Here is a 27,304-nt window from a genome sequence, read left to right on the forward strand (position 1 = left end):
CTCTGCTTACGCCACCAACAAGCTACCTACCCCTCCTTTCCTCCTGCTGATGACCTCCTTTATTTGCACTCAGCAGGAACTTGGCACTTTACACGCCAGATCAACCACCCTGCGTTTGTTCCTACTTTCTCTGCTTTTCCTCCCTGTCCTAATGAATAGGTCCCAGCTCCTATCAAAGATCAACTCCTCTGTCATCCTGTGTACTCCTGTAATTATCTGCCTTCTCTCTCATGCATCTTCAATTTTTCTCTCTCTAATGGATTCTTCCAATCAGCAGTGCCTTAACAACAACAACAAAAAAACCAACATCCTTTACCAAACTGTTCTTTGTTCTGCTTTACGTGAAAGACTTATCTATACTCACGTTCTCCACTTCTTGCTTCCCATTTTCTTTCCCACTATTCCACTTAGGCACTCCAATCCACTGGAGCTGTCCTTCCCAAGTTATTCAGAATCTCCAACAGTGACACCCAGTGGCCTGTCTTCCTCTTGCCCCCTCTCTTCGCAGCATTCAACATACTTGACCATTCACCTTCTCCTTTGAACGCGTTCTTCTGCTGGCTCCCATAACACCATGTTCTCCTAGCGGTCTCCCTTAACTGAGCAGATGTTCCCTCTTGGTCTCCTTTCCTGGTTTCTCCTCTGCCTAGTGTTCCCTAAGGGCTTGCATCCAGGCCCTCTTCGTTATATATTTGTTCCCTAGGCAATTTCATCTGTCCCATTACTTTAAATACTATCAATCTATTGATTACTTCTAAATTATATATTTTTAAATAAATAAATAAATAAATAAACAAATTTATTTATTTATTTATTTTTGGCTGCGTTGGGTCTTGTTGCTGCACACGGGCTTTCTCTGGGTGTGGCGAGCGGGGGCTACTCTTCCTTGCGGTGCGCAGGCTTTTCATTGCAGTGGCTTCTCACTGCAGTGGCTTCTCTTGTTGCAGAGCATGGACTCTAGGCACATGGGCTTCAGTAGTTGTGGCTCGTGGGCTCTAGAGCGCAGGCTCAGTAGTTGTGGCGCTCGGGCTTAGTTGCTCCGCGGCATGTGGGATCTTCCTGGACCAGGGCTCGAACCCATGTCCCCTGCATTGGCAGGCGGATTCTTAACCACTGCACCACCAGGGAAGTCCCTAAATTATATTTCTAGTCAAACTTCTCTCCATATTCTAGCCAACTGTCAACATAATTATCTCTACTTGGATATCCAACAGGGAGCTCAAACTTAATATGCCACAAAGAGAACACTTGATTCCCAGTGTCACCAAACCTGTTCCTTCCTCAGTCTTTTCTACATTAGAAACTGACACCATCATGCATCCCATTCCCAAGTAAAACTCTAGGTATTATCCTTGATTCTTCCCTCCCTTTTCACTACCCTTACCTCTCCTCTCACCCCCCCAACATAGAGTATGTCACAGAAAATACTGCTGGCTCTTCCATGGAAACATATACTTAATCTGTTTGACTTTTTTCCTCTTTGCTGTTGTATAAGCCACAATCACATCCTGGCTGGAATCGCTACACAGTCTCTCAAGTGTTCTCCCTGCTTCAACACTTGTTTGTCCTTCCAGCAAGCAAAGGGATTGATTCATCTTTGTAAAACATCCATCAGACATGACGCTTCTCTGTTTAAGCAAAACATGTCTTCCCACTGCATTCAGAGTAAGACCCACACGCCATTTCTTGGCCTGCAAAACTCTGTGTGATCTGGTCCCTGCCTCCCTCTCCCCCTTCATCTCCAACCACTCTTCCCCTCACTGAATTCAGCCACAGTGGCTTCTTGCCGTCTCTGAGCAGGCCAAGATTATTCTTGCCTCAGGGCCTCTGCATTTGCTCCCTGGATCTTTGTTCTACCAGATCATTAGATCTCATACTTTCTAATTATTCAGTCTCTCATCAATATTCCCTTCTCAGAGAACCTTCCCTCATCTCATTCTTCCTCCTAAAGCCAGGTCATTTGCATCACTTTATCCTTTTGTAAAATCTGTCTTCATAGTACTCGTCAGAAATGACTATTTCAAATAGCTGTCTGCCCATTTTCCCCAAGACTGTCAGCAAACAAGAATCAGGTTTCTCCTGTTAATCACTGTACTCCCAGAACGTAGAATAGTATTTGACACATCATAGGCACGTAATAAATACTTGTTGAATAAATGGAATAGAAATAAAGTGAAACAGTGCAGTGAAAATTAAAGTGGGCCATATTTAAATAAAAATCAACATCATACTGCTATAATAACAAAGTAAGCTTTAGGTGGGACTAAAGACTGAAATCAAGCATTAGGTACAGAGAGGTGCCATCTCCCTCTTACCCTTGTTGAGTCCTTCACTAGCATATATATTCACTTAGGGTTCTACCCAGACTGGAGATACAGGTGAATGCATAAAATAATACTATTGATGTTTTCAGATTTATGGCCGCCCCATAAACTGCATCAAGTCACAGGAAACATGGAGAGAGCCCAGGAGTACAAAATTGGAGTGGTTACAGATTTTGGAAATATGTAAAATCAGCGAATTCTGAAGAGACTGGTTTGCTTATTTGATAGGTGACAGGGACTGAGAGAGCTGAGAACTGTCCTTTATTTTCACTGAATTCAGAGAAGAAGGTATTCTGTTACGGACTGAATGTTTTTGTCCCTCCTGAAAATTCCTACGGTGATGTGCTAACTCCCAGTGTGACTGGGTTTGGAGACGGGCCTCTAAGAAGGTAATGAAGGTTAGTGAGGTCGTAAGGGGGAGGGCTAGTGTCCTTGTATGAAGAGACCCCAGAGAGTCACACTCTCCCCTCTCTGTGCACACACCAAGGAGAGGCTATGTGGGGACTTGGTGAGAAGGTGGCCGTCTGCAAGCCAGGAATAGCGCTCTCACCAGCAACCAAACCCTGCTTGCTCTTGGACTTCCAGCCTCCAGAACTGTGAGAAAAGAAACTTCTGTTGTTTAAGCCATCCGGTCTGTGGTATTTTGTTAGACATGTTAATCAGATTATGAATTTGGAAGAAATCTGAACTATAAGAATTGAGAAACAACAAAGCAGGCTACCAAAAGTCTACAGATTATATAGTAAGATGTGTAGGTTTCTTTTTAAAAGTCCCAGTTTTAGCATTTGCTCTAACACCTAGTCAGTGGACACCCCTTTGGCTACGTGTGTTAAAGAGCTCATACCTGCTCTTTTTCAAGCATATCAGATTTTCTCAATATCTTCATTGCATAGATATGGCCTGTATCTTTCTTCTGGACCAGCCGCACCTAGAATGTAAAAATTCGTATCACAAATGTCAAACAATCACTACTATTTGTTTAAGAGTGAAAGGTAGGCTCCTTTAAAGAAAGCAGTGTTGTAGTTTGCTGTTGCTGGTATTTTAGAAATTCTATTAAAATTAAGCTATTTTAATACACATTTTAATATATTACACTACTTTAATACATATTAAGTTATTTTAATACATATTCTGAACTATCTTAAGATACATATGTTCAACAGCAGTGCCTTTAAAAAAGAAGCACACCTCTCCGAATGCTCCTCTTCCTATAACTTTCAGAGACTCAAAGTCATCCAAGCCAAGTCTGGTCCGCTTGAGCCGTAAGAACTCCGTTTCCTTGCGAGCATGTTGTGATCGGCGTAACTTTTTCTATTAAAAAAGGACAGTTTAAAAGGATGATTTTAAAATCAGATTATTTCAAAGGAAGCCTATAGTATTAAAAGATGAGATATATTATAATGAGGGTAATGTGTCTAAATATTATATACTGGTGCTATAACTTATTTACCAAAGTTGAATATTTATTAAGCATGGAAAAAATAAAATAATCCAAAACAACCATTTTTAAATTTTTAACAGTTGATAAATCTTTATTCTTGAGGCAGACTCCATTAAATATTTCATCTTAACTAGTTCACATATTCTTTCATTTTTATGCTAAATTAATTCAAAAACAAAAATTAAACTTTAGGAAATGCTAATAGTATTCTGATATTGATTTTTTATTGTCAAGAAATCTACTTTGCTTCAATTCCCTGATTTCCAAGGTTGCTCTGTCACAACTACTGAGACTTCTGACACCGAAATAACACAACAGCAATATTTCCATACAGATTTATTCATGGTAGAATTTATTCTTGGGCAGATTTTTAATAAAGTGCTTGAGACTTGTCACACAACTTCTTGAAAATATGAAATTGCAACAAAAAAAATTACACAAAGCATCCTTTAAAATATCCAAGTCAAGAATTTCATAATTCATTTTCCAAAGATTACAAAAAATACTATTAATAAGAAACATTATGAAATACCTGAAGGTTACACTTGGAATGGGCATTTATTTAAACAAAATTGAAGTTCTAAACCTCATTTTTCCCCTCACCAGACAAAATTCTCTTTTTTTGACATAGAATTATGTCAAATTACCTCTCCTAGTAGAGGTCACTTAGAATGGGTAATGAACAAAATCAGGGAAAAAATTAAACTCCGGTTCATCTTCAACTGAACACTATCAAGCTTTCAGTGGTTCAAGTCTGAGGAGAAAATAAGTCAAAATGACTGAAACTGTTCAGAAACATTGCTCCTAAATGAAGTGCAAGATATAACCACTGAGTAGTCCCTTCCTACCCCTGTGTACATCTGTTTCCAAAAGGGTAAGGTGAACTATTAATTAGAAATATGCAAGTATGGGCTTCCCTGATGGCGCAGTGGTTAAGAATCCGCCTGCCAATGCAGGCGACACGGGTTCAAGCCCTGGTCCGGGCAGATCCCACATGCCGTGGAGCAACTAAGCCCGTGCTGCACAACTACTGAGCCTGCGCTCTAGAGCCCGCGAGCCACAACTACTGAGCCCACGTGCCACAACTACTGAAGCCCGCGCGTGCAGAGCCTGTGCTCCGCAACAAGAGAAGCCACTGCAATGAGAAGCCTGCGCACCGCAACGAAGAGTAGCCCCCGCTCACTGCAACTAGGGAAAGCCCGCACGCAGCAACGAAGACCCAACGCAGCCAAAAATTAATAAATTAATTTATTAAAAAAAAAAAGAAATATGCAAGTATGTATCATTAATTCAACGGAATTTTGATACTTCTATCAAAGTTAATCTAAGAGGATAAAATTAGGAAATATGTCTTCAATCTAAGCATCTTTAAACAGCTAAGTGAAGTCACATCAATGGTGGAAACAGTGAAGACCTTCTTTGTTTAAAAATGCCTTTTGAATAATAATGTTGAAAAATGAATTATCAGTAAAACAAAAAAGGAGAGCTCAAAAGTAGCTTTTCAACTATGTATCTAATAAAAAAAGGCCACATGGTGGCACTATACCACCATCTTTCAAAACAGCAAAGACCTTTTTAAAATTACATAAATGAACAAATACAAGAATTTTGAAAGGCATTCTGGATTTATGACTTTATGGATTATAAAACAGTGTGCAGTTGGATGTAGTTCAGAAACTTGTCTAATCTGAATGGAAAAGATGACCTCATCACACAGTTTCATAAATTATGCTCAAAATTGACAGACAAGAGAGACAGCCGAAGAAAATAATGCTTATTAGTATTTGATAGGTTGTGTAGTGCAGTAAGTAAATGATGTTTGTGTAGTTTTGGGGACAGCTATTAAATGGCAAAAAGGGAGATCACAGTGTATGGAATATATAATCCTACAAAAAAGGGAAATCACATTATAACATTGTTATAGTACTTTAAAAAAAAAAATCTATCCATGATATTAGAGTCAGTGTTGTAGTCCAGAGAGAGCTGAAACAAGTTCACATTAAACTACAAAAAAAAAAAAAAAATCAATGAAAATTCATTGCTACATCTGCTCACAACCTGTGTAGATTAAGTCACCTTGAAAAACAAATAACATTTTTGTGGTAATCACATTCTTTCTTCTCCAAAGACAACAACAAAAATCTGTGGACAGGATGTTAACATCTCATGGCTCTCTTGCAGCTTAAACTTGCCCAGTTTGGTTTTCCATTAGAGTAAATAATATTCCATGTTTGATGGGATTTTAAGTGAGATGAAACTAGAAATACACCATTTTCTTTTTTTTCTCCATTCCTTTTCAAATTGGCGTTCTTCAAACTCTCAATCTGTAGGGTGCTCAGTTTTTGCAGAAGACAGTGTACATAGAAGTTTTAAGATAAGAAAGGGGTCAGCTAACAACTTCATCTCAGTATAAATGCTTTTTAAGGCCACGTTATATATGGTTGAGTTTTCACAAATAACTTTCACAAATTATTTCACAAATAACTTTCTATTACAGAATGAATTAAGGATGAATTTATTTTTATAAAACAAATTTACTTTGAAAAGACCCACCCCACATAAAGATAGTTCCAAAATACTGTACATTAGATTGAGAGACCATGTCTATTTTACAGAATGTGACAGGCTGGGACCTAGTATGGGGCCTAACAAGAAGCATTTGTGGAATTCAAATACCTTTACCAAAAATTTTAGATGTTTTATAAATGGTTATAATGGGCCAATGAGCATTTTTAGGGGTAAAATCACCTCACATTTTCTGCAAGTTATTTAAGGAGAAACAAAGAAAACAGCTCTAGATGTACTTAGTACTTCCTGGTGTGAACCAGAGATTACAAGCCGGAAGCTATAAGCTGTACTCAATTCACAGATGCATTTGATTTGGGCCCCCAAGTTGTTTTTAAATCACTCTAATGACTTGCCAATATTTTAAAAAGCGAGTGTTTTCATAAAAGTCCAGGTTTCCAGCTTCTCTTGAAAAATAGGAACTGGGCCTCACTGGGCCAACGGTGCAGCCCCCTTGGGTGGGCAGCAAGCAGCTCTGGAACCGGTCAGTCCCTATCAAGGCGCCAGTCACTGGGCGACAGGTATAATCGGGCTGGTGCTCTTGTCTTCTTTCAGTAAAGTGAAAAGTGGTATGTCTTTATCAAAAGATAAACTGTGAGGAGCGAATCTTTTAGAACAAGGCAAAAAAAGAATCTATTTCTTTGTGGAAATGAAAAAAAAATAAGAGTTGAATATGCAAAGTATGTTAGATCAAAAGAATATAACCTAAGACCCCACTATGAAACAAGCGTGGCCAGCTTTTCTCATTTATGTTACCTGCTTGGCCCTTGGACATCTGCTTTCATACAGTTCATTATTAAAGTTCAACAGTCTTCATATATTCATTATTTTGGACATACCTCTTAACGATCATGTAAATTCTACCTATTTCTTTAAGATTCAAATCAACTGTTACTTCTTCCATGAAACCTTTTCTGATCCTCTGAATTAGGGGAAAAAAATCTCCACATTTTCAAAGTTTGCCACATTCTATCACGTGTACATATTTTTACACACACACGTAATCTTTCCTTCCAATCTGTAAACTCTTTAGGGAGAGATCCATTGTCCATTTGTTCATTTATTCACCAAATATTTATTCTCGCCCTCTGACAGCCCTGGAGATGTAAGGAGTTTCTACTCTGGGAAGATGATATTTTAAGGCTGCCACAGGGACAGGAACAGAGTTCTGTCCCAGTGGACATGATGCCTAAAGTGAGATGGAAAGAGTCTTGAAGAATAATGAGACTCAGGCAGGAGGAAGGAAGAGTTCCAAGCAGCGAAAAAAAGCACGGGAAAAGGTCCACAGGCAAGAGAGTGGAAATGAAAGTAATTTGACATGGTTGGTCAGCCTGGCGGTAGGGTGACAAGAGATGAGGCTAGAGAGAGGGAAGCAGGGGCCAAATCATAAAGGGCCTTGTCCACCCATGTTAAAGAGTTAGCCTTATCCCAAGAGTACTTGGGAGCCAGTGAAGGGTATTAAGCAAAAGAGTGACATGGTCAAATCTGGTTTTTGACAGATAACCCTGGTTGAAGTGTGTAGAAAAACTGGGAGTAGGAATGTGGCTGAGAATGGAGGAAGAGAGACCAGTTGGGGGCAGTGATTCTTCAGGTGAAATACACGGTAGTTTAAACCACTGGGTTCACGGCACCAGACTAGTGAACTGGGTGGTTTTAAGAAATATTTAGGAAAAATTTAAGGAAATTTGGCAACTGATCAATTATTCTTGAAGCCCTCTTTTCTTATTCCTCACACTAGATACTATTCACTGAATATATATATGTTCTTGGAATTAAAAAAAAAAAAGCTGCCCCCTTTCAAAGATTTCCATCACGGCAACAAAGTAAGAAGCCCACGTTCAAATATGAAACCCACATTATCTAAGTTATAAAATCATCTGATATCATTACAAGAAAAAGTCACTGGGGTTGCTTTCGTACAGTAGTTTTTCCCCCTCTTATTGAGATATTATTGACATATAACATTGTGTAAGTTTAAGGTATACAATGTGATGATTTTGTTTTTTTCTTTTTTGGCCATGCCACTCGGCTTGCGGGATCTTAGTTCCCCTGACCAGGGACCGAACCCGGACCCCCTGCAGTGGAAGCGTGGTGTCCTAACCACTGGACCACCAGGGAAGTCCCTACAATGTGATGATTTGATACAGGTATATACTGTACATTGTGAAATGATGACCACAATAAAGTTAGTTAACACATCCATTACCTCACATAACTATTTTTTTTTTTTGTAGTGAGAGCATTTAAGATTTAGCAACTTTCAATTATATAAGAGAGTATTGTTAACTAGAGTCATAGTAATTACAGCTTACGTTACCTCTTCATCTGCTAATCCTTCTTCTTCCATAGCCACTTCTAATTTCTTCTGCCTTTTCAAAAAAAATTATTTAAATTTTAATATGTACCTAAGTATTCCCATTTAAGAAATGTACATTTATTTTTTCAAGTTTACACTCAGTTTGCCATGCTAAAAAAATCTTTCAAGTTGAATCAGAATAATCACTAAGATAGTGACTAATATATATAAATATATATGCACATATATTTTTTCTCAAAATATAAATACGGTCCAGAATTAGCTGCCTCATACTAGCCAAATGAATAATTTACTTCTAAAGCTGCCTAAATGAATCATTAGCAAAGGTGACTCATGTTCTAATACAGAAAACTCTGTTATCTAATGCTCAAATCTCCAAAATCATTAACATTTATCAGAGTTTATACTAGATGTATAAAAAGGTAACTACAGTGACTAAAAGTAAAATTTTTTAAGGTGGATATCCCTGTGCTTGAACCTTGGTTTTAACGCTTATTAGCTAAAGGAGCTTGTCTAAGTGCTTCACTTAAACACTAAACTTGATTTTCCTAATTAATCACAGAAAGATGTTCAGTGCAATTAAGTATATTTTATTCTAATTCTTGGAAAATTGGAAAGTCATATACGTACATTAAAAAGTAACCCATTAACTACCAGAACATTTGCTTTTCTAGGTATAGCCAAGTTCAGTTCTTCAATATTTTAAAATGCACCCTTAAAGTTACTTAAGCTACGGGTGAGGGGGGTGATGGATGAAATAACTAGTAACCAGAGAGATAGCTGTGGTACACATTTTGCAACTCATTTCCAAGTGACTATTAGTATTTTATTTCTATGGTATTGCTCGTTTTCCTAAAGATAAACCTGGGAGAGCTCTTCCTAATTAGTTTTGGAGCGTCCCAGATAAAGACTAACTTTCAAGGATTTATCCAAATGGGTATAAGGGCTGAGGATTGAAACCATCATACAAATCTTTTGGCATTTGTTGTTTATGACAATATGTCCAAAGATAAGCTCTTTCCTAAACCACTGTTAAGATCCTTTTTATTTCTTATGGAAAATTCATAACAAAAATACCTAAAGCCTGTTCATAAATCAGCACCTAAAAGTATATCCTCCACTGACTTTCTCAATTCTAGTAATAAGCACCTACCCTGATGCTAATCACACTGATTTTTATCTTTTTTTACACATTATTCACCCAAGCCCAACCCTTCCAATGGACTAAGTTCCTAATGCTGGATTCTGTGCCTGCCATCAGGCACCTCCAGGCGCCACAGAGCTGCTTGTTGAATGATTTGAGTTTTCTTCTCTGCAGGAAGACTCCAAAGAGTAAGAGGACCATTAACCCAGGAGGACTATCAATATACGAACAACTTTATTCTTCTGGCAAATCCCTACTGTCCCCTTTCCTCAATCCTTGCTAAAGCTAATATTTCAGTAAATTATCCCTCCTTCTGGGGAGAGATGCAATAACTTTTATCCACTTCCATACCTAAATGAGAAGACCCATGGACTTCTCTTGTACCTTTCTAAAAAATAGCTTTCCTTCTAAAATGATCTTATGCTTTGTTCTGATTGGTACTTTATTTGTCTTATGCACTTATCAAGTTAATTAAGCCTTAAAAATTCATCACATGTTTCTTAAAGTATAAGCTTTTAGAAAATAGCTGACTATTTAATTTGACTTCCATGGCACCACCATGCTTTTTTTTTTTTTTTTTTTAATAACAGTAGATACTTTTATTTCTATTTTCCTTTGTTTGGGAACAGAGGGCAAAACTGAATTATTTTAAGGTTTCAGCAATAAAAGACATTGAACCTTTAAAATTCTGATGAATAACTTGAGTGACTGTCGAAAAAATATAGGTCTTTCCTTCCTTGGTTCTCTTTTACTTTATTCAGTCTCCCTTGATGATTTGCTCACTTCCAGAGACTTTCATTACATTTACAATTAGTATAATTTCTTACACGTTTGGATTTATTTCTAATTTATGGTGTGGTTTCTACTTGTGCCTGCCTTTTGGTATTTCAGTTTTTCTTTTTCCCTTGGCTTCTTCTGAACTTATTTTTCCCCCATCCATTATTTTTCCTTCTATTAGTTTGAAAGTTACAAACTCTATTTTTATTCTTTTAGTGGCTACCCTAGAAATTACATGTACACTTAATTTGTCAAAGCCTGAAATTAACCAATCTTTACCCCTTTCTGTGTTGTATCCCTATCCTTAGAGACACATTGATCTCTAAGAACAATTTAATTCCACTTCCTTCCCTCTTGACTGATAGTCTACTGCAGGAAAATATATTTTTTTAAATACATATGACATTATCATTATTGTTGATTTTTCTTATACAGTCAATTTTGGCTGAGATTTATCCACATATTTACATTTAGATCTTCTGAATGCGATCACTTTCCTTCTGCCTAAGTTGAATCTTTTGGAATTTCGGCTGATGGCAAACTCTTAGTTCTCTTTCCTCTCTTCCTTTAGGAAATTTGATCAAAGATACGTTTGCTCTCCTCACTATTCTCCACGTTTCTTAGCTCTCTTTTATATTTCCTTACTCTAAGTTGACTTCTGAATAGTTACTTAAGCTTCATTTTCTAGTTCTAATTCTCTCCCCAGGCACGTCTAATCTGTAGTTGGACCTGCCCAAAATTATGTTCAAAACCAGATTCTTCCCCTCGAGTTCTGTTTCGCTAAGTTGTACCACTTTCTGGTTGCCCAGGTGTGAAATTTCAGAGCCAGCATGGACTAATTTCTCTCACATTCCATACTTGGGTAGTTGCCGTGTTTTTTCTGTCTTTCTCACTCAGTTCTTCCCTATTGTTGTTGTCATAACCCTAAAGCAAGCCTCCCTTGCACTGGCCCGGACTACAGCGCTAGCCTTTCCTGTTCCTAATCCCTCCTCCCACAATCCACTCTGTACATCACAACTAAAGTAATCTTCCAGAGAAGCACCTGTGATCATTTAAATCTTCTGTTCAAAAGTTTTCAAGGCTCTTTACTACCATGAAAATAGCTCCATTACAAAGCATCCAAGGCTCTCAGGAAACGGTAAAAATCCAGCTTGAGTTAAACTGGACAGTGCCTGACCTGGCAGAAAAGGTGCTTTCTTCTGTCTCTGATATCCTTCCTCCTGCTCTCTAATCTCTTTCTTCTCCCTTTTAGGTATATATAAATAGTATAAATACTCTTCCTTAGGAGCTCTGTTTAAATGCCACCACCATTTATGAAGCCTTCCCAGTTGCTTAGTCAAAAACAATCTCCCCCTTCTTTGCCCTTCTCAAAGGGCATACTTTTCACCCTTTCATGTAATATTCATGTGCATTATCTCCCTTACTGTAAGTTTCCTGAAGGCAAAATAATGTCATTCATTCTTTTTATAATTCTCCCATTTCCACTGATATACACACAACACTACAAATGTTTCTGGATTAAAGGCAGTCATTAAGTAGCCCTCTACAAGAAAGTATAAAAAAAAAGGAAGTATAAAGATATACCATAATGTCATGGTTAGAAACGTTTTGTTTAAAACATCAATTGACATGTGATATAAGTATATGGGTGCCCAGGACAAGACACTATTCTGTGAAAATAAAACAAGGAACCAGGTATACTGTCAGCATACAGGGACCCACCATATTTATATTATTCATGGACAACATGCTTACATCCCACTTGCAGTGTAACAGCTTATTTAGCTACACAGAAAATTTTGACCAGCCTTTACTATACCTGGTTTCTCTCTCTTCATGCTGTAAAATTAGGTTGCTGTAGAAATTCTCCAGCGTGAGCTTGGCCACAGTCACTCTTTCCCGGGTATGGTTGCTCATAGGAAAGGTGGCTGTAGTCCCTGCCGTCATTGCCATAGTAACAGAAACTAGAACAACACAGAGGCACAAATTACTCAACAGAAAGAAAACTTTCTATCCCTTTAAACAAACTCTAGAAATGGTTTAATTTCTACTAGGCAACAACATTGCACCCTAACAGGTAAGACATTCAAATGAAACTCAAATGCCTGTAGGAACCAGGCAGGAAACAAAAATGTATGAATCAAGCCAGGTGACAACATGGAAGTTTTATGGCCCTTCCTGGACAATGTTCGTCTACTTAAAGCCAACTTTTAAAAACCACTGAGCCAGCCAAACAAAGTGCTGGTTTAAAGAAGATAATGTGGGGACTTTGCTGGCGGTCCAGTGGTTAAGACTCCGCACTTCCGCTGTAGGGAGCACGGGTTCGATCCCTGGTCGGGGAACTAAGATCCCACGTGCCACGCAGTGTGGCCAAAAAAAGAAAAAAAGAAGATAATGTGGACAATTAGACAAGATAAGGAATGTAAGACTGAACTCTGGTGGCTGCTAGAGGTGGGCACTGACCCTAAGAGACTTGCCTACCATAGTCCACATCTAGACCAAAAAAAAACCAAAACAAAACCCCACAAAAAACAAACAAACAAAAAACCTAGAATGGTTCCATACATTAAAAAGGTTTTTGCTTATCTGGATGGGAATCATAACAGACTATCCTAGAGGAGATCCAGATTGCCAGGGTGACCATCCAACGTTGCATCCTTAGCTGAAAAATATTATTCCAAATCTGCAACCTACTCCCCAACACCTACCTCTCCTTAACTACATAAAGACACAGAGCCCTGGATATCGACCTGAACTGGGCTATACTCCAGGGATAATGGAATGAACCAAAGACCTTTCTCGTTCTTCATGTGAAACAAGTCAAATACAGGTTGAAAGTAAACAATTTAACTATGGCAAACTCCCAGTTCCACTGTCGTCTTAGTGGGTTTATACCTCAATTTACTGCTTGAACCTTATTATGTCTAAAATTGCATGTATTATTTTAACATCATAAACTTGTTCCTCTGCTGACTACTATAAAGCTTTTTATAACAAGAAGCTGATCACATTACTTGTTTAAATTGTTCATGGCATGTACAGCAAGTCAAATTAGCTTAGCAAGATAAACAAAGACAACTCACAAACGTGGAATGCTTCTATCTAACAGAAACTTGATGAGAGTTTATTCATTAATTTCCCCCTTTTCTTGCCTGAGGATTTAAGGCAGTGGCACTCCTAGGCATGACTGCATTTCTTCCTCACAGCAGCCTGGTAAAGAAAGGAAGTGAAGCTTGGACAAGTCCCACAGCTGGTGAGCTGCAGAGTCCAACCCCACCCAAGTGCTATCTCCAACTTGCCTTTCTGGCCTTATCTGCTGCCCTTCCTCACCACTCACTCTTCTCCCAGCGTACTTGGCCCTTTCATGCCTCCAAGCCCTCACATGACCTATTCCTGAACCAGTTATGTCCTACACACTATTTGCAGGCATCCTGCTGACCCTTTACAGCCCAGTTTGTCTGAAGCCTTCCTGCGGTGACTTCTCTAAGGTTCCCTGCCAGAAGAGACATCGATGGACCAGAAGGGGCCAAATGGCATTCTTTCAAGTGTGCTCTCTACCATTTGTAACAAACACTCCCAGGACTGGTGCCGATCACTTCACCTGCCTATCCCACTAAACTAGGAACACCTCTGGGCAAGAACATTTTCTGAATCATTTTTGAGCGTTTACCTTGATAGCACTGTATTGGACACACAGTAGGCATTAATGAGTGAAGGAGTCCACCCATCAAATGGGGGGGCGGTGTGTGGGAGGAGAGTTGAAAAAATTAGCAAAAATTGCCTATAAAGGTTGGCAACTGTGGAAAAAGAAACTTACTGAACCTTGGAGTCAGATATTTAGAGATCTAATCCAGGTCCTGCTGCTAACTGATCACATGGTCTTATTCAAATCACCAGAACGCTCTGAACTCAAGTCACTTTCCGGCCCAGACAGGAATTACGGGACTTGCTCTGCCTCGTTCACAGGCCTAGTCTAAGGCCATCTGAGATAATATAACATAGAAATTATACAAATGTAAGACATTATTTTAGGCATCCAGTTTAATTTTTTAATGTGCTTTAATAATAGTGAGCATTATTTTTTAAACAATAATAAAAATAAGCTCAAGAATTATTCTGGCCAAGTGACTTTCAAGCACTAAGCTTGGAATGCTACCTAAGGCAATGCTGCCATACCATCTTCGGAAATCTCAACTGGGTTCGTGTTTTATGTTTCAGGATCAGATGCAGAAAAGTCAAAGAAAGGAAAAGAGGGAATGGGATTGTATATAGCAAACATCCCAAATCATGTCTGCTAATTGGGATTTGGGGATTTGGGGATTTGGGGATTTGGGGATTTGGTAAGGAGGGGGGAGCTGGGAGGATGGACGAGAAGTGGAAGAATTCAAATAAATTTAGGAAATCCAGATTATACAAAGTTTCTTACTGCAAGACTTCCCGGCATCGTTAATATGTTAATATGTATCCTGAATCCTCAAAAGAGGGTTAGGTATACATTTGCAGTAGTATTCTAGGGAGCCTCTTTAGGCATATAAAATTTAAATTTATAGATAGTTATCTTTAAACGCTGGTAAAAAAGTGCCTGCTACTCTTTTTCAATATCTGGGGGAGGGGGACTTAGAAACTCCAACAAAGAGTAATTAATACCTAGAAATTTTAGAGTGCTTTCTGATTTGTCCAGAATATCTGTAGCTGATAGAGAATTTTCAGATTGGTTTGCCAATTTGCAGGAGGAAAAAAGGTCAAGACCCAACTATAGTTGTCTATAGTTTCCTTTCAAAAAGTGAATGGTGAAAAGACTAACAAACAAAACCATGCCCCTTGAAAAAAAGCACAAAGAAATAACACATCAGTAATATTTGTAGAAGTTGGAAAGAAAGATGTATGATTAACTCAGGGTGTGGCCTTGGAAGGCAGCTGACACGCTGCTCTGCTCTGTCTGGCAAGAAGCAAGGTCTGGCCTTCAGCTGCCACCGTCCCAGGGCAAGGGAATTCTAGAAGCTCCTTTATCCTCGCAAAGTTCACAAGAGACTGATACACAAGACATAATGGCAATTTGCTGATTCATACAATAAGAAACTGAGGAACACGAAACAGATACTTGTATCTCTGGGCAAATGTGCTCCGTCCTTGTAGACAAGCTGGATGTACAGACTGAAGAAGACTGCTTGGTAAGCATGGCATCAAAACAGAGAACTGTTATGCAATTTAACTGTTTAATGGCATAAGGATAAGGTGGAATCTTAAAAAAAAAAAAAGATCGATTGCTATCCTGCCCAGGACACCTCTGCCCACTTCAAAGTGGCTAGAGGAGATGGCCAATATTAAGCCCTGCTACTGACCGGGCTTTCCCAGATGATGCAAAATTGGGGGGGCTAGCAGTGGGCAGAAATATTACTGAGAAAAACTTTGGGGGAAATTTTTGTGAAACATAAAAAAGTTAGGGAATTGAAAACAATTCCAAACTACAGAAATTGTTTGCATTAACAGTACAGAAATAAATATGAAATTGTTTTAGATAAAGATTTATGAACCTGAGGTCTTTATAAAAGAAGGGTAAAGAGAAGATCAGGTTTCTCCCATATAAAGACGTAATGAGTTTATAACTCCAAGATTCAGAAGTGGATATCGAGTAATGAAAAAACAACTTCCAAACACTATATAATTTAACCATCATCACTATGGTCTTTCCATTCTAGTTATATATACATAAAAGTGTGCAAGCCTTGTTTAAAAACCAAATCAGAGCAAAACCTATGTCTATTCATCTTTGTAACGAAAGTATTACAGCACCTGGCAAAGTGCTGAGCACACAGTCGGCATTCTGTAAATGACGGTGAGTAACTGAACTCAAATTTAATGGATTTAAAATTATATATGTCCCATATCTAATAATTTCCTTTGGATTAAAAACTTCAGAATCACTTACTGTTATGTTAACCTTCAGAGAGACAAATCCTACTTGAGAGATACAACTACAGAAAAAGCCAAAAATCCCACCCTTAGTCTTGACTGAATAACATCTTTTAGAGATTAGCTTAAAAAAACAAGAAAAAATTATTACTCTCTAACCAGACACAAATAGGCTTTATAAAATTCAAATTAAACATAACTAAGAACAGAAGTGACCAATTTATTAAAAAGAATGATCTGGATGACTGGCACTTATTATACTGGAGATTTATTCCTCTAATGGATTTCACACTGTTCTTTGTCTTTTACTAAAGCCCTTTCTTTAGCCAGAAAAAGAACAGGATACAATTTGCAAGTCTAGAATTCCTGGACTGATAAAAACAACACTAGGTGCACTTGGATTTCCTGTTCATGTGTTTTCTCCAGACTCCCCTATTCATTAATGGAGACTCTACCAATCGTTGAGACCAGCATTCTTTCGTTTATCAAGCCTGGGGAAAGGAGATAACAAATCTGGCACTCAGGCCATCTATAAATACATGTAGTGTCTCCAAGCATTTGCCATCACACTGCTAAAATAGGAAAACAGAGCTGCTTTACCTGACTGGTAAAACACTATTTAACCGATGATTTCACCTTAGTTTCCTCATACTGTATTTCAGAGGACAGAGTATCATTAATGCCTTAGAGTATAAAAATTTTCCTAGATTCATCATTAGTTGCCACCATAGTGTCCTAGGCTGCAACAGGTCCTCAGGTTGGACACTGTGTCCGCTGGGTCCCTAATGATAACAGAGCAGCCACAGCTTCTTTCCTCTTTGAGGTACAATCCAAAGAGCAAGAAATTCACAGTCAGGTGAGAGTTCAAGTCCCAGCACTAACTTTTACTAGTTGTATTATTTCCAACCAACATTTACTGCAGATATACACTACCTTCCAGCACTGCACAAAGTACTACGACTGATAAAATACAGTCCCTGCCCTTAGGGAGTTCACAATCCTACGGGGACACAAGGGAAACTCAAGGAAAAGTGTAGTCAGAGGTTTAAGAGAGGAGGAGATGCCTGAATTGAATCTTGTTGGGGGGTTGGGAAGGATAAGAGTTCACAAGTCAGACGGCCAGGGCAGAAGAGGAAGAGGTGAAAGGGCAAGAAATCAACTGGCACACTTGAGTGTAGAGAAGGGCTTGAGTACATTTGGTGAAACAGCCAAAGATGAAGGTGGAAGGTCAGTTAGGAATCATGATAAAATACCTTTTATGCCATGGTAAAAAATTACCCTGAGTATAAATGGGAGTCATTTAAGGCTTTTAATTAAGTGAAGAACTAACAGCCAATAAAGAACATTTATTGAGTGTGTACCCCAGTACCAAGAACTTTTCTAAAAATGTTACATGTTTTAATACTTTTAATCCGCCTAACCACCCCTAAAATTCTATCTGATTGGCCCTTCGGATAGATTATGCTAGCACAGGGAAGATGGCAAGAAGGCTGGGAGTAGACTAGACTAGAGGAGTGTAAATCAGGTTAGGGGACTCAGTAATAAACACTCAGGGGTTACAAACTGGTGGCCTGCAGCCATATTTTGTGTGACTTGCACTATGATTCAGAAATTAGAAGATTTCATGTAAAAATCCAGATTTCTGGTTCCTCTCCAAAAATCAGGTCTGTCAAATTTGAGCCCATATTCCTGCCTGCAAATAGGCAGCAAGGACAGAAGAAGCAGGCCCCTTGCAAGCCCGCATCCTGCCAGAGTCCGCCAACTTTCTTCCCTCAGGCCCAGCCTCCTTCACTCCTTGCATTACCTGCCTGCTTCCGTAAGCATTTGAGATTCCAATCCTGGTTTAGTGCAGAATAATAAGGGCCCAATTTCACATAGTAGCAGAAGAGATTAAAAGAAGGGCTCAGATACTCAACTGAAAACATTGAAATCTATAATTCAATTTCAGATTTGGATGACTGGGTAAATGTTGATATCATTAGTAAGAATAGGAAGTATAAGAAGAGCTAACGGTGGGGAAAGAAAATAAGTTCAAGGCTGATCCTGAGTTATTTCACCAGACACAGGATCCATGTCTCTAAAATGGACATAAACCATGCCAGCCTTATAGAGTTGATGTGATGCTCCAATGATGGCAGAGCACAGTGATAAAGGCCCAGATTGCTAGGTCTGAATTTTGGCTCAGACACTCACTGGCTGTGTGAGTTTAGGCAAATTACTTAAACTTTCTGTGCTTCAGTTTCCTGTTGACTAAAATAAAGATAATGATGGCCAACTTGTGTACATGCTTATTATGTTAATGCAAGACTTACAAGAATTATGGAAGTTAATATTTATAAAGGACTTAGAATGGTACCTAGCACAGAGAAATGTCATGTGTTTGATAAGTCAATATATAAATGAGAAAATATTTTAAACACATCTGGCTCATAGTAAATGCACAAAAATGATGGATTTTCTTCCCTTCCTTACCCAGTCCTCCTGCTCATTCTTCCTTCCTTGAGCTGCTATCCTAGTAAGTTAGTTTGTAAATTTATTCTCTAGTGGATATTCTCTATCTCTTCTAGTCTTAAAACCTACTTGGTTTGAAAATTTAGAGTGCTTTTAGTGGAGAAAGAAATGTATCAAAAAGTACTTACCAGTTTTCTAAATAGAAAGACTTGAAGTACAAAAACACAAAAAACAACAACAAAAGCTTTCGGTAGAAGTCTTACTAGAAGTTAGTAGTGATTTGGGGCTATGACTAGGACAGGAGAAGGTGTTCCAGAGAAAAACTAATCACTCCTCTTACAAGATGGAGTAATTCTCCTGAGACAACAGACATCCACTCTACTTATCATCTATTTACTGTGTTTAGCGCCAAGAGCTTTTGTTTTTGTTTTTCATTAGTTAACGTGACTCTCTCCATTTGGTGTGTGTCCTGTTCACTAGTCCAGAGGAGCGAATTCATACAGACAGTTGTCCTTGCTTTCTATGTGTCATAAGCCTGGTGGTGATGGCACAGTGGTGCTGAAATCAACATTATATTTTCAAACCTGTTTTACAAAGAGGCATTTTTCCCTGCTGACCAAAATATAGTTCAAAGGTTGAGCTCCCAAAAGCTTATTTAGCTATAGTAGTACTGTTAATAGCAGACTATTTAAGTATGTTGATCCGAATAATTACTAAAAATCCCTCTGCACATTGTTTTTTTTAACTTGAGAAGGGAAAGTGTTTATGAAGTAAATGTAAACAATTAAGCTAAATTAAACTGAATTAAGTTTGCCAAACAAAGTAGTAGTAATTTTATCTAAACACTGGCCTGTTTACAGATCTTAATGTTTAGGTAAGGTAGTACCCCATTTTTCTCAAAAATATTCAGAAAGAAGCCATCTATTCTTAAATATATTTACAAAATTTAAATTTTCTATCGCTATAGCTGTCTAGTAATGCATTAGATCTTGCCTGCAAAAGATGCTCAGCTCAATCTACCAAGTCATAGTGAACTTAAAAAAATAAACTGGGGCTTCCCTGGTGGCGCAGTGGTTGAGAATCCACCTGCCAATGCAGGGGACACGGGTTCGAGCCCTGGTCCAGGAAGATCCACATGCCGCGGAGCAACTGAGCCCGTGCACCACAACTACTGAGCCTGCGCTCTAGAGCCCAGGAGCCACAACTACTGAAGCCCGCGCGCCGAGAGCCCGTGCTCAGCAACAAGAGAAGCCACCGCAACGAGAAGCCCGCGCACTGCGACGAAGAGTAGCCCCCGCTCGCCGCAACTAGAGAAAGCCCGCGCGCACAAACGAAGACCCAACACAGCCAAAAATAAATAAATAAATAAATTTATTTTAAAAAAATTTTTAAAATAAATAAATAAAAACTAAACTACCTCAGCTGAAATGCCGAACAACTTAGATACTGATAATTTAGCACCAGAATAGTAAAACAAACAAACAAAACTTTTAGATAGTAGAGGCATCCCTAAAAGAATTTTAGATCAAGTTCTATTAATTGGTACCCTCATAAACACACACAGGAACATACTCGCCTTTATTAGACTAAAAGAGGAAAAAAAAATCACAATTTGCAAGGCAAGAAGTGGGGGGCATGGGGGGAAGGGGGGAGGGGGGAGAGTAAGGGAGGACCAGAGTGAGGACTTCAAAGCTATTTGTAATGGAGAATTATGCAGAAGCAAAACAACAAAAATAACATGGGAAAAAAAACAAGGATTAATAGATTATAACTATAAAAATATATCCTTATTTATTAATATTTTATTTACATATAGAATTCATGTATGTAGAAATTATAGAATTTACAAACATGAAGTTAGTAGCCTAGAGAAGTTCTTGGAGAGTGAGAGAGCATGAGAGGGAGTGAGGGGTTACGAGTGATCTGGAGCCTTCTGGGCTCCCAGACTTAAGCTATGGCTCTGAACTGGGAGGTGGAGGAGTAAGATGAACAAAGACATTGAATGCGCCAAGAGAACTACCCCTCCCTGTGTCTTGTCACATGGTCATGCTCCCATCTACTTCCAATACCCAACAACATGAGTTTTCTGTTTTTCGCCTCTGTTATAAAGAATATGGGTCACTGAAAGTAAGACAATGATTTTCTAAATAAAGTGTTCAATTTGAAGGTTAAAATTTATGCTTTAAAAGGTTAATTTTAAAGATAGACATTTAGAAATGGAAAATAATCCTGTTCACAAAAGTAGCAAGGAGGAGGAGACAGAGAACAACATTCATAAAATCCCTGGAATAACCTTGATCCAAAACAAAACAAAACAAAACAAACAAACAAACAAAAAACTGTTGGCCTTTTAATGAAGAAATCTCATCATAGATCGTGGAAGGAAGGGAAGAATTATTCAATTAATGTGTTGGGACAACTGGTTATCTATTTGGAAAAAAAAGCAAGTCAGATGTTCATTTCACTCCAAAGATCAAAATAAATTTCAAGTGGTTCAAAAGGGTGAACATAAAAACTAAAGGAAAAAACAGAAAGGAAGGAAAAAGAAAGGGAAGGGAAAGAAAAGGATGGGAAAGAACAGCAAATAAAAGTAAAAGGAAAAATTAAACTTCAAGAAAATAAGATGAATAACTGATCTTTTAAAGGAAAAGGACTGTCTTAAAAGGAAATCATCACAATGAAAATAGTGCTAGGAATCATTACAGAAAAATTTGGAATATACATACATGTATGTCAAACAAGATTAAAGGATAGTATTTTAAGCGAAATTGCAAAGTAACAGTATATATTAAACGCTTATGTTAAAAATACCTTATACCCATGTTAAAATAACAAATTATATTTCTTAAAACATATATAAAGTTCGTAACAGCTTTTATAACATTAAAGTGTAAAGAGACAATAAAAACCTTACTAGTAAGTGGCTAATACTGATTGACAAATATATATAAGTAAAAGTAGCTAACAAACATATGAAAAATATTCAATTTTACCAATAAATCACAGACATGGAAACTTTAAAATAATGCAATATATTCCCTACCTGAAAGTAGCCACAATTTGGGGGAAAACCTTCTTGGTGGGGTCCAGTCTATCATCAGACATCTTTCTACACATCATCTGTGTTCATGTGTATGTTTTTCTAGCTTTATTGAGATATAATTTATATATAAGATTGTGTAACTTTGAGATGTACAATGTAATGATTTCATATATGTATATATTCAGAAGCAATTATCATAATAAGGTTAGTTAACACATCCATCACCTCATATAGTTACAATTTTTTTGTGTGTCTAGTGAGAACTTTTAAAATCCACTCTCCTAGCAACTTATACTTACAAATACTTTCAAGTAACAGTATAATATTGTTAACTATAGCCACCATGTTGTACATTATATCCCCAGAACTTATTCATCTTAAAACTGGAAGTTTGTAAGTGAAGTCAGACAGAGAAAGACAAATATCATATGATATCGCTTATATGCGGAATCTTAATGTGGAATCTTAAAAAAAAATGATACAAATGAACTTACAAAACAGAAACAGACTCACAGACTTAGAGAAGTACTTATGGTTACCGGGGGAAAGGGGGAGGGGGAGGGATAGATTGGGAGTTTGGGATTGACATGTACACACTGCTATAATTAAAATAAAATGCCTTTCCATGAAAAGAAAATAAAACAAAACTGGAAGTTTGTACACTTTGACCACCTTCACCTACTCCCCCTCTCCACCCCATCCTCACCTCTGGCACACTGCAACCACCAAGCTGCTCTCTGTTTCTATGAGTTTCAGTTTTTTTATATTCCACATCTAAGTGAGATCATACAGTATCTGTCTTTCTCTGTTTGACTTATTTCATTTAGCATAATGCCCCCAAGGTCCATGCGTGTTGTCACAAATGGCAAGATTTCCTTTTTCATGGTTGAATAATATTTCAGTGAGGAGTGTGTGTGTGTGTGTGTGTGTGTGTGTGTGTGTGTACCATTTTCTTTATCCATTCATCCATTAATGGGCAGTTAGATTGTTTCCATGTCTTGGCTATTATAACAAGAGGGTGCAGCAGTGTCTCTGAAAGTAACTTTATTTCCTTTGGATAGACACCAGAAGTAGAATTGCCAGACCATATGGTAGTTGTATTTTTATTTTTTTGAGGAACCTCCATACTGTTTTCCATAGTGGCTGTACCAATTTACATTCCCACCAGTATTGTACAAGAGTTCCCATTTGTCCACATCCTCAATAACACTTATCTCTTGTCTTTTTGATAATACCCTTTATAACCAGTATAGAGTGATATCTCGTTTTGATTTGCATTTCTCTGATGATTTGTGATGTTGAGCACCTTTTCATGTAACTGTTGGCCATCTGAATATCTTCTTTGGAAAAATGTTTTTTCAGATCCTTTGCCCATTTTTTTGTTGGATTGTTAATTTGCTACTGAGTCGTATAAGTCCCTTGTGTATTTTGGATATTAATTTGTGAGATTTTTGATTACTGATTCAATCTCCTTGCTCATTACTGGTTTGTTCAGATTTTCTGTTTCTTCAGGATTCATTCTTGGTAGGCTGTATGTTTCTAGGAATTGATTTCTTCTAGGTTGCCTAATTTGTTGGCATGTAATTGTTCATAGTAGTCTCTTATGATCTTTTGTATTTCTGTGGTATCAGGGTAATATCTCCTCTTTCATTTATAATTTTATTTATTTGGGTCCTCTTTTTTTCTTGGTTAGTCTAGGTAAAGGTTTCTCAATTTTGTTTTTTCAAAGAATCAACTCTTAGTTTTGTTCATCTTTTCTATTGTTTTCCTATTCTCTATTTCACTCATTTCTGCTTTGATCTTTATTATTTGCTTTCTTCTACTAACTTTGGGCTTAGCTTGTTCTTTTTCTAGTTCCTTGAGGTGTAAAGTTACGTTGCTTATTTGAGAGCTTTCTTTTTTCTTAATGTATGCTTTACATTTATCACTATAAACTTCCCTCTTAGAAGCTTTTGCTACATCCTGCAAGTTTTGGTTTGCTGTGTTTTCGTTTTCAATTGTTTCACATTTTTAAAATTTATCTTTTGATTTCTTCTTTGATCCATTAGTTGTTCATGACTATGTTATTTAATTTCATGTATTTGTAAATTTTCCAGCTTTCCTCCTGTTTTTATTTCTAGTTTCATACTGTTGTGGTCAGAAAAGATACTTGATGTAATCCTTATCTTCTTGAATTTGTTGAGACTTGTCTTGTAGCCTAACACATGATCTCTCCTAGAAAATGTTCCATGTTCACTTAAGAAAAATACACGCATTCTGCTGCAATAGGATGGAATGTTCCGATTTTGCCTGTTAGATCTATTTGGTCTAATTCAAATCTGCTGTTTCCTTATTGATTCTCTGTCTGAATGATCTATCCATTATTGAGGGGGGTATTAAAGTCCTCAATTATTATTGTATGGCTGTTTATTTCCCCTTTTCATTGTTAGTATTTGCTTTATATATTTTGGTGCTCTGATGTTGGATGCACAATTATTTACAATTGTTCTATCCTCTTGATGAATTGACCCCTTTATCATTATATAATGACCTTCTTGACTCTCTTGACTATTTTAAGCTTAAAGTCTATTTTGTCTGATATAAACTATAGCTCCCCCTGCTTTCTTTTCGTTACCATTTGCTTGAAATAACTTTTTCCATCCCTTCACTCTCAGTCTACGTGTGTTCTTAAAGTGAGTGTCTTGTAGGCAGCACATTATTGGATCTTTTTTTATCCATTCAGCCTTTCTATGCCTTCTGATTAAGAATTTGATCCAATTATGCTTAAAGTAATTATTGATAGGTTAAGACTTACTATTGCTTTTTTATTGTTTTCTGACCGTTTTGTAGATCCTTTGTTCTTTGCTTCCTCTCTTGCTACACTGTTTTGTGAATGATGACTTTTTGTGGCAGTATGCTTTGACTCCTTTACTCTAGTCTTTTGTGAACCTACCACAGAAAGTTTTTCCTTTGTGGTTATCATAAGGCTTACATAAAACATCCTATTTTAAGCTGATAACAACTTAACTTCAACAGCATATAGAAACTTTATACATTTAATCCTCTGCCCCTCACATTTTAGGTTATTGCTATTACAATTTACATCTTTTCAATATTGTGTATCCAATAACAAATTATTGTAGTTATGGCTATATTTAATACGTTTGTTTTTTAACTTTTAAACTAAGTTTTTAACTTTTAAACTAGGGTCACAATTTCAAAGAATCAGATTTTGACCATATATTTACCACTACCAGTAAGTTTTACGCATTCAGATGTTTTTATGATGTTAACTAGCATCCTTTAATTTCTGCTTGAAAAACACCCTTTAGCATTTCTTGTAAGTTAGGTCTAGGGGTGATGAAATCCCTCAGCTTTTGTTTGTTCAGGAAATCTTTTTCTTTCCTTCATTTGTGAAAAACAGCTTTACTGGGTATAGTATTCTTGGTTGACAGCTTTTTTCTTTCAATATTTTGAAAATCATCCTCCCACTCTCTCCTGAATTCAAAGTTTCTATTAAGAAATCAACTTACAGTCGTATGAGGGCTCCCTTGTATGCAGGCTTACACAGATGCTAGCTGAGGCCACTGCCCATATTCTGCGGTACGTGGCGGTGCTGCTGGCTGGGCTCTGTGGTTGGGTGAGACCGCTGGCTGGCCTCTACATCCAAGCAGAGCTGCTGGGAGGCCCCCTCACCGGGTGGGGCTGCTGGCTGTGCCCGGGTCAGATGGGGCCCCCAGCTGGATTCCGCAACCACCTCTGGCGGGGTGAGGTGGCAGGCTGTGCCCCCTGGCAACACGGTGCTGCAGGGTGGACTCCACGAATGGGAAGGGCTGCGGCCTGGGCTCTGCGGTTGCTCCTGGCTGGATGGGGTCTCAGGTTGTGCCTCCTAACCAGACGGTGCTCCTGGCTGGACTCCATGTTAAGGGGGGGCCCAGGCTGGGCTTCGCAATTAGGCAGGTTATTGGCTGTGCCCTACTGCTGGACAAGGTCACCGGCCAGGTTCACTGGTTGGGAGAGGCTGTATCCTGCAGCTGGATGAGCTACAGACTGTGCTTTTCAGATGGTCAGGGTCACTATCCAGGCTCCCTCAACAGGTGGGGCTGCAGGCTATGCTCTGCAATTGGGCAGGGTCAGTAGCTGGGCTCCCTGCCTAGGCAAGGCCACAGGTTGTGCTCAACAGTTGGGCAGGGCCCTAGGCTGGGCTCTGCTGCAGACCAGAGCAGGAGGGTGGCTCCACAGCTGTCACCATGGTTTCCTGGTCAGACAGGACTAGAGGCTATGCTCAGCAGTTAGGCAGGACTGTGAATGCGCTTCTCTGCCTGGGTAGGACTGTAGCATAGGCTCCACGCCCAGTTTGCTCATTGGCTGGAGACCTAAATCAGGCCGAGTTGCTAACCGAGCTCCCTGGCCACACAGGGCCACCAGCCTGCCTCTGCAGATGCACAGAGCCACTGACTGGGATCTCTGCTCAGGCACCACTGTAAGCAGGAATGTGGTCCACCAAGATCCGAGCACTGGTTGCTGTGAACCCCACCTACCTTCTCTGTCTCTAGTGTCTCCCAGTGGTTGAGTCCTACAGATTTCCCCAGTGATTCCTGTGAGGTGAAACCCAAGTGGGCTTCCCAGGAAGTGTCCCGCATCACTGGGGGAGCCGGATGTCCAACTTGGGCTCTTTTTCCCACTGGAAAAACCATAGACTCAGCGGGACCCTCTTGGTGTGGCACTGTGCTGGCCCGGGGGAGCAGCAATGCGTTCAGAGGGTGGCTGCTCCTTTCCCCTTTTAATGTGGTCGTTCTCAGTCTCTGCAGTCCCAAGGGGTGTGTCATCCTCACCCCTGGGTTCTGGGATTTTTCCAATGGTGTCTGGTCCATAGATAATCAATAATTGGTCCTCTTGTGAGGGGGACTTAAGTTGGCAATGACTTATGTCACCATCTTGATGATAACATTCCCTGTGCTTATGTCAACTGGTAGGGATTAATCCTTTCTGGCAGGGAATATGGCAATTTATAACAAGACCCTTAAAGTTGTTTTATTATCTTTTGACATAAATAATTTCACCTTCAGGAATCTACGCTAAGAAAAGAATCAAAATTGCAGCAAAGATTCGAAGTTTTTTTTTTTTTTTAATCAAAGCATTATTTAAAACAGCAAATAAAACAAATGTTTAAAAGTGAAATGACTGATGGAATGGTGATAGCATGAAATATCATAGAAATAATACTGAAGAAAATTTTCCCCCCAAAATTTAACAACATGAAAAATAATGTTAAGTAAACAGGATACGTTTTATCTTCAGGTAAAATATGAAGTCAACTATATGGGGGAAAAGGGGGGGTAAATTAGGG

The 27,304-nt window shown here is 38.5% G+C and overlaps 1 protein-coding gene across 3 annotated transcripts in view; it reads right to left on the reverse strand.

Moving 5' to 3' along the window:
* Positions 1–27,304, reverse strand: part of STK38L (serine/threonine kinase 38 like) — a 79,534-nt gene that overhangs the window by 13,780 nt on the left and 38,450 nt on the right. For all 3 annotated transcript variants that reach the window (XM_061204267.1, XM_061204269.1, XM_061204268.1), the window contains exons 2-5: positions 12,388–12,532; positions 8,648–8,699; positions 3,513–3,635; positions 3,169–3,252 (exon numbers count right to left, since the gene is read on the reverse strand). In XM_061204267.1, coding sequence (XP_061060250.1) covers positions 3,169–3,252; positions 3,513–3,635; positions 8,648–8,699; positions 12,388–12,521 — 393 coding nt within the window. In that variant the 5' untranslated portion in view covers positions 12,522–12,532. The remainder of the gene's footprint in view (positions 1–3,168; positions 3,253–3,512; positions 3,636–8,647; positions 8,700–12,387; positions 12,533–27,304) is intronic.

The sequence above is a fragment of the Eubalaena glacialis genome, chromosome 11 (assembly GCF_028564815.1).
Source record: "Eubalaena glacialis isolate mEubGla1 chromosome 11, mEubGla1.1.hap2.+ XY, whole genome shotgun sequence".
NCBI lineage: Eukaryota > Metazoa > Chordata > Mammalia > Artiodactyla > Balaenidae > Eubalaena > Eubalaena glacialis.